Here is a 14377-nt window from a genome sequence, read left to right as displayed (position 1 = left end):
ATGCTGGGGAGGAATTTTGGTATTCATTTTTTCAATTCACAGACACATCATGGAATATACAGTGTAGACTCTATTAAAAGCATCAAATGAAATTTCAATTTTTTTAAGCTTTATTTCTTTATTTTTTAAATTTTTGGCCACGCAGCATGTGGGATCTTAGTTCCGTGACCAGGGATCTAACCCGTGCCCTCTGCATTGGAAGCATGGAGTCTTAACCACTGGACTGCCAGGGAAGTCCCCGAAATTTCAATTTTATTGTCACTTAAGTTTCATGTGCTACAGGTCACGTTCCAAAACGCACACTCCCAAAACTGACTAGGGCTTTCACTGGTTGATTAAACTTAATTATTAGGTTAAACTGAAAAATGGTTATACTTTTTTTTGATAACTGAGCTAGCTTCATATTTAGAAAACTTCTTTGCAATCATTAAAATGAAAAGTATTATATGATTTAATTGACATTAAACTTGCATTTGTGGACACATGAGACATTCTGAACAGGTGTTGCAGAAAAGCACATTTCTCTTGACACAACTTCAGAATCAATTCCAGATATCCTACTTACCAACTGATATTTTAATTTCTGTGACAGAGACACTTAAAACATGTAATTTCTTTGAAATCACAATATAAAGATTAAACAGCATAAAAGCTAGTTCCGATTTACTTTATTTGACTAAACTTTCAAATATTACTTTTTTTTTTTTTGGAGAAGTAAGACTAGGTATTTTTGGTGTGTGAAGTTACCCTGGTTAGGGTCAAAAGGTGACTAACACTGACATCCCCTCTTCACTTAGCCATTTTCTGAATGTCAATAAAATGTCAAGAAATACGCTGATGAACATTTGTCCAGAAAGATGATATGAAAGAGAAAAGAGCTGCCATCTTTCACCATCTAGAAAGTGCATGGGTTTTGGTGCTGTGGTTAACTATCAGTCCTGGTGCCCATTATAGGACTCTTGGGCTGAGAGCTCAGCTGAAAAATGTATTCTGCAAGAGAGACCTGGAAGGCTCAAATGGAGAGAGAAGGGAAAGAAGGATGCTCTACAAATGTGCAGAGAATTCCCCCTGCCCAGTGATTTCCAAACTCTGATGGGCAGAAATACCTTGGGGAACAAGTTCTCCTCCAGCTCTGGGTTTCCACTCCCTTCCCTCCCCACCACACAAGGATCTCCCTTTAATTGATATGGAGACTACTGTGGCTTTTAGTGAGAGACACACATTAGGAGGTATACTGTAACATTAAGAAGTCATATTATATCAAATGCTATTACATAAAAATATATCATACACCATTATTAATTCATGCCAGAAACCAGTATATAAACCTTATCATATTAAACACATTAGTTTTTTAAAAACTTCCAGGCTACAACCAGGATCCTTGCCAAGCAAATCATGAGCATGTCTAGACCATCATACAGCACCATTTATTTTAGAATTGTAAAACTTAAAGTTGGAAAGTACTGCAGTATATAGTAACAGAGGAACAAAGAAATTCTGCAGAAACTTTTAGTTAGGCAAAAGAAAGATTTTTACCAACTCTTGTTTAAATATTTGCTAACTTAAAAAATGTCCCTTGGGAGAGATGCAAAACTCTAATGCAGACCTTGTGACAGATCATATAAAAAGACAGATTTCTTAGTTCAACAATGAAGAATCACTGTAAGAAAAATACTTTCCCTCCATCCACCATCATTTTCGAAGCACAAAGAAAGACTTAATGAATTTAGTTGGTCAATACTACAAATATTTCAGGGTATATAATAAATTTGAGGAAGTATGTATATAAATCTCTTCAATTTCTAATATAAAGCATTTAAAATAAACGTTTAAATGGAAATGTTACTCTTTAAAACGTAAAATTTTAAGGTCAAGGTCAACTACCTGTAGTATAGTCTATTGTAATCAAATCTGAATAATCTGAAAGAATCATTTGATTAATAAGAACAGTATTATTTAGAGATTCAGAGAAAAAAATTCTTAGACAAGAATTACAGATCTAAATGAAATTATGCTTATCAAACATAAACTTCTTTTTAAGAATACAAGGAAAGCCAAAATGTTCAATGTCCTGGTTTTTATTTATTGGATGGATGATTTGAATATTATCTAATTATCGGTTGGGTTAATTACTGCAAAAATTTTGTAAATGTCTAACTTCATTAAAAATTGAATTAGCTTCTATTTAATAGACATTTTCTAGAAAACATAAAGTGAAAACTAAATGCTACTGAAAAAAGTCCATACCTGATTTTCAGGTAATCAACAATAGCATTGGCTTGTCTTACATCAAAGATATTCCATTCCTCATTTTTTTGTGAATGGGATGGTCCTATTTCAGCCATAACTTCTCTGAGCCATTTTATGCTGTCTTCTAAGGACATATGCAGTGCTGAAATAAAATCCAAAGAAGTCTAAAGCATTATTTTCATAGATGTTTTGGCAACAAAATAACCCAAGATGTCCTTAATGTGTAACAATTCCATTTTTCAGTATTTGTGACAATGGTAAAACTACTGCTGTTTGTTTATGCTAATAATTACATTTTATGTAAAAGAACAGGAGCTTACACACCCAACAATTGTAAATTACCTTAATGCTACACAATTGTCTAAAGAGTTTGTTTCCATTTTAAGATGCAAAAAAAAAAAAAGAACCCTCAATCTATCCTAAAGATTACTTTAGAATGGAAAGGAAAAATTTTTCATAATCTTAGATTAAGAGTATAGATAGAAACGACACAAGGTTGGTTGGATTAGCTGGTAAGGAAGGCCTACAAAGTAGACTCAGCCACTGTAGACAGCAGAACCAAACCCAGAGCTGAAAATGTAAATGAACAGGGTCAACTAACACTCGGCTTTAGTTGATTGTTACCATGTGGGAATTTGGGCCTGAAGATTTTCAGTGGATGCCAGAAATATGGATTTTTATGTAAAAATCAAGATTTTTTTTCTTTTCCAAGCTACAGACATAACTTATGTAAGCTGTCTCTCAAATGTATGCCTGATGGTGGTGGTGAGAGCCAGATGACAGTGCAAAAAGAGTGACACTGACACCACTTTGCCACCATTACCAAAAATAAACGAGTCAATGATTGTGGTCTATTCTCTCGCAATTAAAAGCAAACAAACAACAAAGCAAAACTATCTTCTAAGGCATCTGCCTAGTTGAAAAAGAAGTAGATAAGTGTCAAAAGCCTTGGACTTAAATTTTATAATGTGTATAATACAAACATTAACCTCCATCTTCTTTTCACATTTTTACTTGTGGCAGACAAATATTATTTACAATACACACACAGCTCCCTGCATCCTGAGGAGAATCCAGGTAACTGGAGTGTCCAAACTGTCCTTTGCTGACAAGTGAGGGGTGTATGGACACGAGACCGAACAGCATGGAGGTGGAGAGTTGAAAGGCTCTAGCAAAAACAAGGTTGGATTGGTTGCTTGGAGGGGGTGATTGTCAGCTGGTGGCCAGGATGAGGGCCTGGGGGAGAACTGTGCTGAACAATGTGAATCCCACCTTCCCAATCCCAACCAAACTTCTGTCTCTCTTAGGAGACCGTTAGTAAACTTCCCAACTCTTGTTAATGGGGTGGCTTTTTCAGGGAAGTAGAAGGTGAGAGTGCAGAGGAGTTATGAGAACACAGGCTGATTGTCAGAACCAATTATTTCTGGGTTACATAGCTTCTCTTTCTGGGATATAAGTGCTAGGTCCCCAAATTACTAATAAAATGACAGTAAAGTAATTTAAAATTTTGGAAGACACTATAAACACCAACTTGTAATTTGTTTAGTCTAGATTCTTTTCTATGTGTAGGAATTAGAAAAGCATAAAACTATATAACAATTAAAATCTGGTTTAATGAATGACAATTAGTCCAATTCTCATGGCCTCCTTCCAGATCCTGTTTTATGTCTGTCAGATACATAGAATTATTACTGGATAACTAGGCTTTCCTGTATCATTCTAAGTGGAGTTCAATTATTACTGAACATTTCTTTTACTTTTTTTAAAATTTATTTTTAAATTTATTTATTTTTGGCTGCATTGGGTCTTCGTTGCTGCGCGCGGGCTTTCTCTAGTTGTGGTGAGCGGGGGCTACTCGGTTGCGGTGCACGTGCTTCTCATTGTGGTGGCTTCTCTTGTTGCGGAGCACGGGCTCTAGGCGCACGGGCTTCAGGAATTGTGGCTCTCAGGCTCTAGAGCTCAGGCTCAGTAGTTGTGGCGCACGGACTTAGTTGCTCTGTGGCATGAGGGATCTTCCCGGACCAGGGACTGAACCTGTGTCCCCTGAATTGGCAGGTGGATTCTTAACCAATGCGCCACCAGGGAAGTCCCTATTTCTTTTTCTATGATAAACTTCTTTTGAAAATAGTAAGAGTAATTTCAGAAATGAAAAATCTGTTGGATAAAAGCAATTAAAAAATGAATGGATTAAAATCTGAATCATTTTATTAATAAAACGGTATTAATTAGAAATGCAGAGAAAAAATTTAGATGATTCTAATTCTAGATGTGTTTGTACTTATCAAGCACAAAAATAAATTTATATTACTATTTCCTTATGTTAAAATATAACTGACTCTTTAAAACTGTTTTTCTATGTCTAATGTCTTTCTACAGATAATGGCTTTAAAAATTAGGAAAGTTATCATTTCACTTATCTAACTGAAATGTTTGCCCTTTTAAAAATCACATTTAGTGATGTGATTAAAATATGAAAGACTAAACCAATTAAATACTAAGGGCTGTTAGAAATAAAATTTATCCTTGAAAATTTAGGGTAATGAAAGAACATACTATACTTATAATTAGCTGGAAGATTTAGATTGGTACCTCATAACTGCCATTTACTACCTAGGTAATCTGAGCTTCATTTTCCTTATCTGTGAATGAGAATAATACCAATTCTCAAAATAACAGTGCTATTGTGAAGATCAAATAAGGAATGCATGGGAAACTCCTGGTAAACTGAAAAGATACATATACATTACATGTATATAGTGCTTTCTAGAATTTAGCCCAAAGCCAGGCACATCTCACGTGGTCAGGAGGATGGGCTCTCGCTCTCTGGGGTTCAGATTTAACCTCTCTGAATCTCATATATTCTTCTCATTTTTAAAATGAGGAGACTAATGGAACTATCTTATAAGACTGTGCATGAATTAAGTGCAAAAGTATTTGGAAAGCAAATGGCACTGTGAGTGACACAAGTTAATCCTGTATAAATGTTAATTATTATTATCATTATCATCATCATTCCTGTTTGGAGGAAAAACAATTCAACTTCATAGAACTAAAAAGCATTCTATGGTTATTTACCACATTTATGTTATATAGAGGACAATCAATCTTGGCCCATCGACCTAGACAGAGGCCAAATACCCAGTCTAATACTCTACATCCTGTCCTTGGTCAGGCCCTGGAAAAACTGAAACTCAAAATGTATATTGTTAAGGGACTTCCCTGGCGGTCCAGTGGTTAAGACTTCGCCTTCCAATGCAGGGGGTGCAGGTTCGATCCCTGATCAGGGAGCTAAGATCCCACACGCCTGGAGGCCAAAAAATCAAAACATAAAACAGAAAGCAATATTGTAACAAACTCAATAAAGACTTTAAAAATGGTCCACATCAAAAAAAAAAAATCTTAAAAAAAATACATATATACTGTTAAGATAACTGTACAAATTCTACATTCCATAATCTTTTAGTTTGATCTACTTTGATTCCAGGTGGGTTGTCTGCAGAATATCTTGTGGATAATGTAGCACAATCTGAGACAAGGGATAGATCAGAAACCGAGTCAGTATAAAGTAACAGTCCCCACACTAGAATTTTATTAGTAACCGTCGGCCACACTACAGCTCACAGCACAAACTGTGCTCTTCGGTGCTTTTTCTCTGAAGATGTTGCCAGATGGGATGGGAGTGCTCACTATGTGCTCAGGACTCCACCACCTCTTAGTTTAAGTATAAACATACTTCATCTCCTTCCCTGGCACACTTGGCTAAGATTACATTCTTTCCTGATGGTAACTATAACCTTGTTAGGTTGAAAGGTTTGAGAGGATTTTTTTTTTTTTTTCTGCCAGAAGGAAAACTAGATCTCTTGCTTTTTTCCGGTTAGGTTTTACATACGTACTTTCCCTCTCTCATAGTTTATGAGTACTTGGATGGATCGTGCTCAAGTTTTAAAAATTCATTTTTGAACTGATATCAACAATATAAAGTTTCACATAAAAGAAATATTCATAAGTTATGTTATGGAAAACGTTTAAAATGGAAATCTCTTGTCAAACTTGTAATGTGAGATCCATGAAATTTTTCTACTTTCCTTTATTCTGTTTCTAGTTTGTGAATTCTCAGCTCAGAGGTTGCAAAGCTTAAGACTGTTCATGTCATGTACTTCTTTTTACAATTTAATTCATAGATGACATATTCACATGGTTCAAAAAATATATGTGAAGGTGTATTGTGAGAAGGCTTCCTCCAGTCCTGTTGTCCATGTGCCCAGTTCCTACACCCTTTGCACAGAAAATTTTATTAGTTTTTTCTGTATTCTTCCAGCATTTCTTTGTATATATAACAAATAAAGACATAGATAAATACTAATCCTGTCTGTTTTATAAACAAAAGAATACAATTCTGCACCTTACTCTACTCAGTAACAACATATGATACCTAGAAAACCTTCCTCATTCTTTCCTTTTTTACTGCTGCACAGTATTCCAATTTAGGGATAGGCTACTCCCTACAGGTAAAGTTTTAATTTTGGAGTAGTTTTAGATTTACAGAAAAGTCGCAAGAATATCACAGAGACTCCCCATATACCTCATACACAGTTTCCCCCATTGTTAATATAGCTATGGTACATTTGACACACCTAATGAGCAAATAGTGATATATTATTATTTAAGTTCACCCTTTGGATTTCTTCAGTGTTTTTGTTTTTTTTTTTTTTGTGGTACGCAGGCCTCTCATTGCTGTGGCCTCTCCCGTTGCAGAGCACAGGCTCCGGACGTGCAGGCTCAGCAGCCATGGCTCACGGGCCCAGGTGGGATCCTCCCAGACCGGGGCATGAACCCGTATCCCCTGCATCGGCAGGCGGTCTCTCAACCACCGCGCCACCAGGGAAGTCCCCCTTTAGTTTTTATTAAAGCCTTTTTTCCTGTCCCAGGATCCCCTCCAGGACACATTACATTTAGTCGTCATGTCTCCTTAGCACAGTTTCTCAGATTTTCCTTGTGTTTTTTTTTTTTTTTTTTTTGCAGTACGTGGGCCTCTCCCACTGCGGAGCACAGGCTCCGGATGCGCAGGCTCAGCGGCCATGGCTCACGGGCCCAGCTGCTCCACGGCATGTGGGATCTTCCCGGACTGGGGCATGAACCCGTGTCCCCTGCATTGGCAGGCGGACTCTCAACCACTGCGCCACCAGGGAAGCCCTTTCCTTGTTTTTAAAGGCTTTGACAGTTTTGAGAAGTACTGGTCAGATATTTTGTAGTATGTTCTTAAACTTGGGTTTATCTGATACTTCTGTCATGATTAGACAGGGGTTAAATGTTTTGGACAAGAAGACTACAGTGCCATTCTCATCACACTATATCTAGGGTATTGCTATTTAACCTGGCTCATCACTAGTGGTGTTAGCCTTAGTCACCTGGCTGAGGTTGTATCTGTCAGGCTTCTCTACTATAAAGTTACTATTTTTCCCCCTTTCCATACTGTCCACTTTGGAAGGAGGTTTGCAGCCCTCACTTAAGGGGTGGCGAATGGTGTTCAACTTGTTGTGGGTGAAGTACCTACATAAATTATTGGGAATTTTACATGGGAGATTTGTCTCTTTTACCCCAGTTAATTATTTATTCAGTCATTAATTTCCATCAGTATGGATTCATGGATGTTAATTTTATACTTTGGATTATAATTCAATGCTATGTTATTTCATTCAAATTATTTTAACTTTGGGCAATGGGAGCTTTTTCAGTTGGCTTCTCTAATCTTTGACATACCCCCATCATTCTTGACAAACCCCCATCAGTGTTTTTTTGGCACTTTCTTTTGGCCACTACAAGAAACCCCCAGGCTCACCTTTTATGTTCCCTGCTCTAGGTCTACAATCAGCCATTTTTCTAAGGAGTCCTGGTTCCTTTTCTTGGAGAATGAAATTATAATCCAAGAACTGGGTCCTGGGTGGTATGCTCACTGCCACTGGATGTCATTGCTTTTTGGCCCTCTTTGTGAACAGAGCTAAGAAGTATGTGTGTATATGTGTTTACACTTAACTATACAACTATTCATCTGTATATCTATTAAGTTAAACAAGAATTCACACTGATGTTTTCAGTTGATGTGTCTAATCTTTTGCTTTTTCAAACATTACTGCAAGTAATGACTTTACATACATGTCAGGTTACACGTGTGCCAGTGGATATGTAGGATAAATTCCCAAAAGTTGGATTGCTAGGAAGAGACAATACATTTGTCAAAGAGACAATACATTTGTAAATTTGATAGACAGCTGCTAACCTACATTCCACAAGGGGGTTTTTACTTCCATTAGACATATAGAGAATACTTGTTTTCTTACAGCTTTAACAGCTGAGAATGCTACCAAAATTTTACAGTTTTGTCAATTTGATATATGACAAATGACATTTCTGTATAGTTTTAATTAACATTTTTCTTATTATCTTTAAGGCTGAACTTTTCATTTGTTTAAGAATCATTTGTATTTCTTTAGTCATATCCTTGGCATACTCTTCTATTGCACTATTGGTCTTTTTCTTCTTGCTTCTGCATTCTCTTTTTATATTACAGAACGTAATTATTTGTTGATGTCTGAGATGCAATGTTTTTCCCAGTTTCTAATTCTTATTTTATTTTGATTCTGGTATTTTTTCATTGCAGACTTCTGGCTTTCATATATCAAATTTAACTATCTTTGTCTTTATGGCTTCAGAATTTTGAAGCATAATTATAAAGGTCTTCCCCATCCAAGGCTATAAATAAATTAACCCATGTTTTTCTCTAACATTTTTATGGCTCCGCTTATTTTACATTTAAGGGTTTGATCCATTTGGATGTATTCTGGTTTATAAACAAAGAAAGGTTTGAATCCAATTTCATTTTATTTTTTTCTTGATGGATACCCAGTCGTCCCAGTATTATTTATTGAATAATTATCTTTTCACCACAGATTTGAAATGCCATTTTACCAAATACTGAATTCCAGTGATTGGGTCAACTGCTTAGCTTTCTGTTGTGTTCCTTTGGTCTATTTAGTGATTCACCACTGTGTCCAAATACTTGAGATTTTATAACACTACTAGTACTACTACTACTAAGATACGCTAAAGCTTGTTACACTTTTAAAAGACAGTTTTTCTGGCTATTTCTATTTTTTTATTTTCCACATTTTTTTGTTAGAATCACCTTGCCTAGTAACCCACTCCTAGGCTAAAACATTAACAAAAAACTTGGCATTTTTATTGGCATATTCATATTATAAATTAACTTGGTGAGATTTAGCATTTTTATGACGTTGGGTCTTTCAAAGAACATTGTAAGTTTTTTCCAAATGTTAAAAACTTCCGGGCTTCCCTGGTGGCGCAGTGGTTGAGAGTCTGCCTGCCGATGCAGGGGACGCGGGTTCGTGCCCCGGTCCCAGAGGATCCCACGTGCCATGGAGCGGCTGGGCCCGTGAGCCATGGCCGCTGAGCCTGCGCGTCCAGAGCCTGTGCTCCGCAACGGGAGAGGCCACAACAGTGAGAGGCCTGCGTACCGCAAAAAAAAAAAAAAACTTCGTTTGTGGCTTTAAAATTCTTTGAAGTTTTCTTCATATAGGGCTTGCACATTACTTTTTTAAAAGTTTATTCTGCATAGTTTCTATTTCTTGTTAGAGTATATATATTTTCTTTCACTAAATCTTTTATCTTTGTTTTCATACATAAATATTATTAAAAATTATACAGTAAAATTGACTTTTCCTTTTGGTGTACAGTTCTATGAACTTAAACTCTTGTAAAGATCATGTAACCACCACTACAATTGTGATACAGAACAGTTATATCACCTCAAAAAACTCCCTCATGCTATCCTTTTATGTCCTCTTCTCACCCCAACCTCTGGCAAACACTGATTTGTTCTCCACTGCTATAGTTGTGTCTTGTTGAGGATTTCCCATAAATGTAATGATACAGTATACAATCTTTTGAGACTGACTTCAACTCAGTATGATGCTACTGAGATGGATCCAAATTGTCGTACCATGGTTCAATCACTTTTATTGCTGAGTAGTGTTCCATTGTAGGGATATACCATAGTTTACCTGTTCATCTATTGATAGACATTCAGTTTTGAGCACTTATGAATAGAGCTGCTAGACAACATTCGTGCACAGGTTTTTGGGTGAACATATGTTTTTCTTTCTTTAGAGTAATGCCTAGGAGTGGGATGGATGGGATATAATTTTATAAGACGCTGCCAACTATTGTCCAGAGTGGCTGTGCCACTTTGCATTTCCACAAGCAAAGCATAAGAGTTCTAGGTGCTCTGTGTCTTTGTCAGCATTTGGTATTGCCAGTATTTTTTAGTTTAGCCATTCTAATAGTTGTGTAGTGGTTTCATAGAGGTGTTTTTCTTTTCTTTGAACATCTTTATTTTTATACAAAAGCTTCTCATTAGTTATCTATTTTATACATATTAGTCATAGTGGTTTTATTTTATATTTCCCTAATGACAAATGATGTTGAACAACTTTTCAGGAGTTTATTTGCTATCCTTATATCTTCTTTGGTGAAGGGTTTGTTCAAATTCTTTGCCCATTTTTAAAATAAGATAAACTTTATTTTGGAAAAGATTTATATTTATAGAAAAATTACAAAAATAGTATTGAGAATTCCTGCACACTCCACACAGTTTCTCTTATTTTTAACATCTAACATTATCATGGTACCTTTATTTATGACTAATAAACCAATTTTATATATTACAATTAACTAAAGCCTATATTTTATTTGATTTCCTTAATTTTTACTAAGTGTCCTTTTTCTGTTCCAGGATCACATCCAGGATACCACATTACACTTGGTAGTCATGTCTCCTGAGGTTCCCCTAGATTGATAGTTTCTTGACTTTTCTTGTTTTTGACAACCTTATCAGTTTGAAAAGGACTGGTCAAATATTTTGTACAACATTCCTCAATTTGGGTTTGTCTGATGGTTAAACATAAGTTATGGGTTTTCATGGCTTTGTCCATTTTTAATAGGGTTGTTTGTTTTCTTACTGTTGAGTTTTGAGAGTTCTTTATATATTACAACTACAAGTCCTTTTTCAGATATGTGATTTGCAAATATATTTTTCCCTGTCTGTAGTTTGTCTTTTCATTCTTTTAACAATGACGTTCATAAAACAAAAATTTTTAAATTTGATGAAATCCAATTTTTTTTATGGGTCATGTTTTGGGGTTCACTTCTAACAACTTCTTGATAACGCAAGGTCATGAAGATTTTCTCCTATGTTTTCTTCTAAAAGATTTATAGTTTTATATTTTAAATGTATATCTGAGCCATTTAGATTTAATTGTATCAAGTGAAAGTTCAGGTTGACGTGTATTTTTTTCAAAATAGATGAGCAGTTGTTCCAACAACATTTATTGAAAAGGCTACCTGGTTCCACTGAATTGCTTTTGCATATTTATAAAAAAAAATCAGATGACCATTTCTGTGTGAGTCTATTTCTGAATTCTGTCTTCTGTTCCATCAATTTATGTGTTCATCTCTTCACTAATTCCACACTGACTTCATTACTGTAACTTTATAGTAATTCTTAAATTGAGTGGTAAGATGGATGCAGCTTTACTCTTATTTTTCAAAAAATTTTTAGCTGTTTTAGGTCCTTAGCCTTTCCATATAAATTTAAAAAATCAGTGAGTATGTCTAGAAAAAATCCTGCTGGGATTTGGATTGATACTGCATTAAATCTACAGATCAATTTAGAAGAAATCTTTTTTTTTTTTTTGCGGTACGCGGGCTTCTCACTGTTGTGACCTCTCCCGTTGCGGAGCACAGGCTCTGGAGGCGCAGGCTCAGAAGCCATGGCTCACAGGCCCAGCCGCTCCACGGCATGTGGGATCTTCCCGGACCGGGGCACAAACCCGTGTCCCCTGCATCAGCAGGCAGACTCTCAACCACTGCGCCAACAGGGAAGCCCTAGAAGACATCTTTACCATGTGGAGACTTCTAATCCAAGGACACAGTACGTTTTTTCATTTGTTCAGGTTTTATTTCTTTTATCATCATTTTAGCATATAGATTGCGTACATTTTGTTAGATTTATACTCAAGTACTTCTATTATTTTTTGAGTTATTGTAAATGATATTATCTGTTAAAATTTTGGTAACCAATGTACATTGCTAGCATACTGAAATACAACTGACTTGTGTGTTTTGACCTTATTCCTGCAAATTTGCTAAACTCATTAGTTCTAGGAATTGTTTTGATTCTGTGTAATTTTGTATATAGAGCAACATTTCATCTAAGAACAGGGACTGCTTGATTCCTTCCTTTCCAATCTGCATGTGTTTTATTTCTTTTTCTCACCATACTGCACTTATTGCTAAGACTCCTATTCTTATGTTGAATAGGAGTGGTGAGAGAAGACTTTCTTACCTTGACCCTGATCTTATGAGGAAAGAATCTGGTCTTTCTACCACTAAGTATGATGGTGGCTTTTTTGTAGATGTCTTTTATGAGGTTGACAAATATCACTTCTTTTCTTAATTTTCTGACTTTAAAAACATAATGAATGGATATTGTATTTAGTCAAATGCTTTCTCTGCATGTATTTACATGATCATGTGTTTTTTTCTTCTTTCAACTATTTACATTGATCAGATTTTCAATCCTGAACCAGCATTGAATTTCTGGGATAAAGCCCAACTGGTCATGCATATTATTCTTTTTATAAATTGCCTGATTCATTTTGATGACATTTTGTTGGGAATGTTTTTTATATTCATTAGGGATATTGCTCTGTAATTTCTTCTCCTTCTCCTATCCCTACTCTGCCACCTTTCCTCTACTTTTCCTTTTCCTTCTCTTTCTTCTCCCTCTCCCCTCACCTCTCCTTCTTCTCTCTCTTTGTCAGGTTTTGGTATGAAGATAATTTTAGCCTCAGAAAATGAGTTAGGAAGAGTTCTTTCCTCCACTATTTCTGGAAGAGGTTATGTATAATTGGTGGTATTTCTTCATTAAATGTTTAATAGAATTTTCCATTGAAAACATCTGGGACTGAAGAAGTTTTTCCAAAAGTTTTTAGCAACAAACTCAATTTCTTAAATCATTATGGGAATATCAGGTTGTCTATTTCATCTTGGGTGAGTTTTGTTAGTTTGTGGTTTTTGAGAATTGGTCAGTTCCTTTTTGTTTTCTAATGTATGTATAAAATTAGCATTCTCTTAATATTCTGTAAATGTCTGCAGGATCTTTAGTGATACCCTTTTTTTATATCTGATAATGATAACCTGTGCCTTCTATCTTTTTTCTTAGTTTTGCTTCTTGTTTATCAATTTTATTGATCGTTTCAAAGATCCTGATTTTTGTTTCATTGATTTTTCTCCATTGGTTTTCCATTTTCAATTTCATTGATTTCTGTTTATTTCTTTCTTTTCTGCTTGATCCATGTTCTTTTCTTCTGGCTTTCTGAAGTTTAAGCTTATTCATTTTAGACTGTATTCTTTTCTAATATAAGCATTTACTGATAGAAACTTCCCTCTTATCATCGGCTCAACTGCATCACACAAATTTTCATGTTTTATTATCATTCATTTAAAAATCTTTTCTAATATCTGTTGAGACTTTCTCTTTGACTCATGGACTGTTAAGAAATGTGCTGTTTAATATCCAAGTGTTCAGAGATTTTCCTGAAATATTTCTATTATTAATTTCTTGTTTAATTCCATTATGGTCAAAAATATATTTGTATAATTTCAATTACTTTATTTACTTATTTTTAAACATCTTTATTGGAGTATTATAATTGCTTTACAATGGTGCGTTAGTTTCTGCTTTATAACAAAGTGAATCAGTTATACATATACATATGTCCCCATATCTCTTTCCTCTTCCATCTCCCTCCCTCCCACCCTCCCTATCCTGCCCCTTGAGGTGGTCACAAAGCACTAAGCTGATCTCCCTGTGCTATGTGGCTGCTTCCCACTAGCTATCTATTTTACATTTGGTAGTGTATATATGTCCATGCCACTCTCTCACTTTGTCCCAGCTTACCCTTCCCTCTCCCCGTATCCTCAAGTCCATTCTCTAGTAGGTCTGTCTTTATTCCCGTCTTGCCCCTAGGTTCTTCGTGACCTTTTT

The 14377-nt window shown here is 35.6% G+C and overlaps 1 protein-coding gene across 1 annotated transcript in view; it reads right to left on the bottom strand.

Annotated features, from left to right (window-relative positions):
• Positions 1-14377, bottom strand: part of CABCOCO1 (ciliary associated calcium binding coiled-coil 1) — a 127415-nt gene that overhangs the window by 92060 nt on the left and 20978 nt on the right. The window contains exon 4 of the mRNA XM_022560567.2: positions 2251-2395. Within this exon, the coding sequence (XP_022416275.1) occupies positions 2251-2395 (145 nt within the window). The remainder of the gene's footprint in view (positions 1-2250; positions 2396-14377) is intronic.

Source organism: Delphinapterus leucas, chromosome 16 (genome assembly GCF_059928025.1).
Source record: "Delphinapterus leucas isolate spDelLeu-1000000601 "Yukka" chromosome 16, BTC_Dleu_Yukka2, whole genome shotgun sequence".
NCBI lineage: Eukaryota > Metazoa > Chordata > Mammalia > Artiodactyla > Monodontidae > Delphinapterus > Delphinapterus leucas.
Note: the sequence above shows the minus strand (reverse complement) of the source record. Positions and strands in the feature narration are given on the sequence as shown.